General features: G+C 61.5%; 1 protein-coding gene across 1 annotated transcript; it reads left to right on the forward strand.

Annotated features, from left to right (window-relative positions):
- Nucleotides 1-3,650: 3,650 nt before the first annotated feature.
- GBX2 (gastrulation brain homeobox 2) lies at nucleotides 3,651-6,084 on the forward strand. Its single transcript, XM_053362827.1, has 2 exons — nucleotides 3,651-4,241; nucleotides 5,474-6,084. Exons 1-2 carry the CDS (start codon nucleotides 3,734-3,736, stop codon nucleotides 5,998-6,000), a joined length of 1,035 nt encoding a protein of 344 aa, XP_053218802.1. The 5' UTR covers nucleotides 3,651-3,733; the 3' UTR covers nucleotides 6,001-6,084.

The raw sequence follows: 6,084 nt of genomic DNA on the forward strand, positions 1-6,084 counted from the left end.
AGGTCTTAAAATTCTTATTTTATAACGTCAAATGTTGAAAAAGCAGATATGGAACTCAGAACATTTAAGTAAAGCACCTTAAAAGAGATCTTCCTGAATTGCCAAGTGGCCAATTCCAGCTTGCAAACAAGAAAGGAAAGGGAAAAGAGCCATTCCAGCAACAGAGAGGCACTTCTATTCAGCTCGGAAAAGAAAAAGAATCGGTGAAAAAGTTTATTTTCCTTGCTCATTCCGCCCCCTCTTCCTCCGCCCCGAGTCTTTAGGAAAAGCCAGTGGCTGTCCACATTTTTTTAAAAAGGCAAAGTGTTCCAAGCTAGAAGAATGCAAGTCAGTTCCCCTTTCTTATTTTTTATTATTCGCTTTAATAAACCACTTGATCTTTGCTTGAGAATCTCCATTAATTGAATGGGTTTGCCTTTTTGCCAGGTTCCTTTATCATTATTTATGGGCTCTAAATTGTTTAAAAGTTCCCTTGACGTTCAATTTACAAGTTTGGAGCCTTTTTTTTCCTCCGCCCTGTCCTGCCTTTTGTCCTCAAGAAAGACATCGTGTTGGAAGGGCTTTGAAAAGCCAAACATGAGAGGCCCGCCGTGAAAAGGGAACAGGCTCCGTCCCTTTTAATTCCGCCCGGCGAGTGAATAACTCGCGAGCATAATTGCAGGAGCCGCTTTCAAAGGAGGGAGGGGCTGCCTTCACTTTAAGGCCACATGGAGTCTATTTGGGGCATTTCGGAATTTTCTTTCTTTCTGCACCCCCCTCCATCCTCCATTTATAAAAGCGTGAATAAAATAGTTGCCTTTTTAGAAAAAAAAGAAAAGCTGAAGGTTCAGTGCCTTTTGCTCCTTGCAAATTGGTGTATCTGATGGTGGGGGGAGGGTTTTTTTAAAAATAAAAACAAAAAACCCCACAAGAACCCCTTTGTGACACCCACCCTGGTCACTTTCAGACAAACTTGGATGGGGGAAGGCGCCCAAGTTTGCCGGGACCACTGAGACAGCAGCCAAAAGCTGCCTGGGTGATGGAAGAAGCCGTCCATTCGAAAGAGCCTGAAAATTACGGCTAATTAATAATACCAGAGGAGCCGCCCGCCCCCCCGCTCCCTCTTCCCCTCAGGGAAGGGCACCATTCAGCCCATCTACTCCCCCATCCCCGCCCCGCGGAGCCGCGCCCGGCCGCCCCGTCGCAGGAGCGGAGATCGCCCGCTGCACCTGCCGGGGGCCGAGGAGGGGCCCGCGGGGTCCAGGGCCGGGGGAAATGTTTCCCCTCCGGGAGCCAAAAGGCGGCTGCTGCTTGCGGCAGGCTCCACATGGCGAGCGCGAAGCCGGCGAGCCCGTCTCAAGAGCCAGGAAAGAGCCGCCGCCTCGCCCGCGCTGCTGCTGCTGCTGCCAGACGGTCCGTCGTGCACGGGCCACCCGCCTCCCGTCGCGGCTGCTTGGGAGGCTGCAGGGCGCTTTTATGAGCCGCAGTCGTCCGACGTTAAATGCACTGCAGAGAGTTTTAAGGAGCCTGGGATCGATTTTGGTTAATCGCGGCTAACCGCGTCTGGGACCCTGTTTTACAAGCAGCTCGCAGCTCCGCTCGTTTTCTAAGCAGTTAAACATCGGATGACAGAAGCCCCAGCCCGCGTCTCCCCACCGGGGCTCCGGCGGCTCTAGATGTCTGTCTTGCAGTCCCGCCGCCCGCGCAGAAAAGAGCGAGGACGCCCCGTCCGAGGCAGGGAGGGGGGCAGAACCCCCGCCCATCTCGAGGCGCCTCTCGCCAGATGCATTTCTCGTTTCCCCGGCACGCTGAACCTCCGGGTGGAAAGAGGTTCCCCCCCCCCTGCGAAAGCGGTAGGCGGGGGCTTGGGAGGGGTCCCACTCCTGCTCCAAGGCAGGCACCCCCAAACTCGGCCCTCCAGCTGTTTTGGGACTACAACTCCCAGCATCCCTAGCTAACAGGACCAGTGGTCAGGGATGATGGGAATTGTAGTCCCAAAACATCTGGAGGGCCGAGTTTAGGGATGCCTGCTTCAAGGGGAAGCGGGTGGGGCCCCCTCCCTGCGCCGCCCCCCCAGCTAGCCCTCTTTATCGTCCTCCTTCCGTGCCCGGTTGGGCCCCAAGGTGCCCGGCTGGAGAAAAGAGGCGTATTTGGGGGGGGGGGCTCTTTCCTCTCTCTCGGAGGGGCTGCTGGGGTCCGAGGCGCCTCCGGAGGCCCCTTGTGAGCCTTCGCCCAGCTTGGTCTCGCGGGCCAACTGAGTTTGCCAAGGGCCTGAGCTGGGAGAAGGCATTTACTCCCCAGCGATGTTGTGGAGTCAAGAGACTGAAGGGGAAAGGGGGAGGGGGATAAAGAAAGGGCTGGATCTACAAAGGGTTGGATCGATACATTCATAAATATCGATCGGTCTTTATTTTCCAATTAACTACGCATGTAAAGAAATTCCTATTACCCGCCTAACGGGCCCCATTTCTCTCTGATCGTTATCTTGTTAGCGCCTCCAAAAGAGATTTCTGCCCATTTGCCGTCGTTAAATCTCCACTGCAAAAGCACGATCTGCTTCGATGGCTCGTCTCTGCTTCAAGGTCCCTCTCCCTCCGTCGTGGGGGCCGCCCGTGGTTGCTTAGCTCCTTGACGCGCCGCCCGACTTCTTCGCTTCCTAAAGGTCATTCACACGGCTCATTTTACACGCGCGGATCCTTCACCTCTTTTACCTACCCCCCCAAAGGTTGAAAGGGAGCAGGAGGGCCAAGGAAGATCAGTAGGGGCTCCTAAGCTGGAGAGGCGAAAGCAGCCGGCCAGCCTGTTCCCACAAGGTGTGTATCAATGCGTGACTGCGTGGTTTCAAAACGTGACGAGAGTTTTTGAGGACACGAACAGCAGCTAACTTCGAGGGGTCATCCCCGCCATCACTCAAGGGGATAAACGGAAAAGGAACCCCAAAAGAGCACCCAAACCCTCAAACCCCACCGAGCCTCCGTTGCTGCAGAGCTACGTCGGGGCCAAGTGACCCGGAAGGTGTCGGGAACGTGATAGCCCCGCAGACGCGCGCGGAGTCCCCTTGTCCTGCTGCCCCAGCCCAAGCCCCCGGACCGCGCGCGTCTGGCTGGCAGGGAGCTTCCCGCCGAGGTAGCCTCCGCACCCCGATTCCGGGACCGTCGCGCTCCTGGCGGCTCCCTTCTGCTGGACGGGAGGAGGAGGGGGCGCGGAGGGGCGGGGCCACCAGCCCGTCTCTCGCTGCTTCTCCCCACACTGCGCCACGCACACACACACACACACACGCCGCCCGCGCTTTCCTCCTTGCATCTCCGCGGCCAATGGCGAGAGGCGCAGGCGTCCACGTGGGGCCGGGAAGGGTCCAAGGCTGGCAAAATGTGAATGAGAAAGAAGAGCGCGATTCAAAGGTTCTGCCGGCGCCCGGGAGGGAGCGACGGAGCGCGCCAGACGGAGATCGGGGCACGGCGCTCGCCCAGGAACCCAAGCGGGGGAGCCAGTCCAGCAGCCCGGCAGCCGCGCCCGCACCAAGCCGAGTCCAGCGAGGGAGCGCCGCCCGGCCGCCGGATCCCGAGCAGCGCGCCGGACTGGAGCAGGGCCCCGCGCCCCGATGCCGCTCGGCCCCGGCCAGGCACAGTCCGCGCTGAGCCTCCTGCGCCGCCGCCGCCGCCGCCGCCGCGGCTCTGCTCGCCCGCCCTCGCCGGCGCCCCGCCGCCCCGTCCAGCTTCCCGCCTGACGCGCCCGCCGGCCCCGCAGCGCCTCTATGAGTGCAGCCTTTCCGCCGTCGCTCATGATGATGCCGCGCCCTCTGGGAAGCAGCACTGCCTTCAGCATAGACTCGCTCATCGGCAGTCCGCCGCAGCCCAGCCCGGGCCACTTCGTCTACACGGGCTACCCCATGTTCATGCCCTACCGGCCGGTGGTGCTGCCGCCTCCGCCGCCCCCGCCCCCGGCGGCGCTGCCCCAGCCGGCGCTGCCGCCCTCGCACGGGCACCACCACGCGCAGATGCCCAGCCTGCCCGCCAGCTTCTGCTCCAGCCTGGCGCAGGGCATGGCGCTCACGTCCACGCTCATGGCCACGCTGCCGGGCACCTTTTCCGCCTCGGCGCAGCACCAGGAGGCGGCCAGGAAGTTCGCCCCGCCGGCGCTCCAGGGCACCTTCGACAAGGCGGACGGCCTGCAGGCCGAGGCCGAAGACGGCAAGGCGTTCCTGGCCAAGGAGGGCTCTCTGCTGGCCTTCTCGGCCTCCGAAGCGGTGCAGGCGTCCCTCGGTGAGTCAAACGGGCGGCGGCGCGGGGAGCGGGTTCCGTGGCGCGACCCCAACTCCCCACTCGCGGACGTTGGGCTTGGGTTTCTTGCAGCGGCCACACCAGGTGGTTGTCCTCCAAAGGTTAGCTGGTGATCTCGCCTTCCCCCGGCCAAATTTAATCCACATTTATCCTTTCTGGGGCGGGAATCGGATCCATTAAACAACACCCTCTTGCCGAGGTTCCGTTTCGGAGCGTGGCTTTTTGGAAGCTTCCTGAAGTTGAAAGGACACCCTGGGCAGAGTTAGGCCGTCTGGGTGGGGGCGAGCCCGGGCGCAGAGGAGGGCCGGGTCTTCTTCCAGGGAGACTCGGGAATTCAGTCGCCGAGTCACACACTGGAAATTGAAGTGGCCCCATTTGTACGGATTGGTTTAAATGTTTCAGCCTTTCCGTCCCCTTTCTCCAGTTCAGGAAGGGCTGGTGCAGGCCCCGAAATGCTCCCTTCTCGGGCTGCTTCTCTGCTGCTGCTCAAGCTCTTGGTGGCGTTTTTGCTGCTGCTCTTGCTGCTCCTTTTAAATCACTTCGGGAGCGACCAGGAAGGGGTCTGAGCGGGGTAATGCCGCAGCCTTGTCAAAGAAAAAGCCAAACATTGAGGCCCAGTAAAGCAAGCACTTCCCTGGCCTGGGTGACTGTTTTCCCAAGAGTTGGAGGGAGAGAGGCGGCGGGCGAGAAGGGCGGGGAGGAAGCGCCCCTCCCCGGGGACGCCCTTGCCCAGCCGTCGAAGGGCCTTGGGAAGAGGCAGGGAGGGAGGGAGGTCCGCCGGCTTCGAGCTGCTTCGAGTTCTTTCCGGCGGCGCTGCCCGCTTCAAAACTAAGCCGCCCTTCTTGGCCTGGGAAAGAGCGGCGTCTTGGCCCGGCAGGCCTCGACTCTGCTTCGCCAAGGGGCCATTTGCAGAGATCGCCGTCGGGCGATGGTTGCCCGGCGGCGTTCACCACGACACGGCTTATCTCGGCCTGACACGGTGGAGAGAGTCCGCTTGGCGGATGGGGTGCAGCGGCCTGCGCCTCCCCGGAGCTGAGGCCGCGGCAGATTCGGGGACCCAAGGGAAGGAAAGTTTCTTCCGGAGGCAGGCCGGGGCTCTCTCTCGCTGCCGTCCTGCTTGTTTCCAGCATCCCCAGGCGAGGGAAGGGGCGGCGGGCGGGGAAAGGGAGAGGCGCAAGGAGTAACGCGCGGTGCTCTTTCTGGCTTCCCCGCAGGGCCCGTCCGAGGCGCGTCGGGGAAGGAGGACGCCAAGGCGGCGGAGGAGGAGGCCAAGGGCAAGGAAGAGAGCTTCTCCATGGACAGCGACCTCGACTACAGCTCCGACGACAACCTGCCCGGCCCCGCGGCGCACAAGGAGGACGACTCGGGCCACGGGCTGGAGGAGGGCGGCCCCAGCTCGGCCAGCGCCAACAGCACCACCTCGACGGGCAAGAACCGGCGGCGGCGGACGGCCTTCACCAGCGAGCAGCTGCTGGAGCTGGAGAAGGAGTTCCACTGCAAGAAGTACCTGTCGCTGACGGAGCGCTCGCAGATCGCGCACGCGCTCAAGCTCAGCGAGGTGCAGGTCAAGATCTGGTTCCAGAACCGGCGCGCCAAGTGGAAACGGGTGAAAGCCGGCAACGCCAACTCCAAGACCGGGGAGCCCTCGCGGAACCCCAAGATCGTCGTGCCCATCCCCGTCCACGTCAGCAGGTTCGCCATCAGGAGTCAACACCAGCAGCTGGAGCAGGCCAGGCCCTGAGCGAGGGCGGAGGGGAAAGAGAGAGACGGAGAGAGGGAGGGAAAGGCCGTCTTCTTCCTCGGTCCCCTCCCGGGTAAAGTTTGG

Source organism: Podarcis raffonei, chromosome 1 (assembly GCF_027172205.1).
Source record: "Podarcis raffonei isolate rPodRaf1 chromosome 1, rPodRaf1.pri, whole genome shotgun sequence".
NCBI lineage: Eukaryota > Metazoa > Chordata > Lepidosauria > Squamata > Lacertidae > Podarcis > Podarcis raffonei.

Coding starts and splice junctions, on each gene's coding strand:
- GBX2 (XM_053362827.1), top strand. CDS start 3,734: ATGAGTGCAGCCTTTCCGCCGTCGCTCATGATGATGCCGCGCCCTCTG. Junction 4,242..5,473: donor AGCGGTGCAGGCGTCCCTCG/GTGAGTCAAACG, acceptor GCTTCCCCGCAG/GGCCCGTCCGAGGCGCGTCG.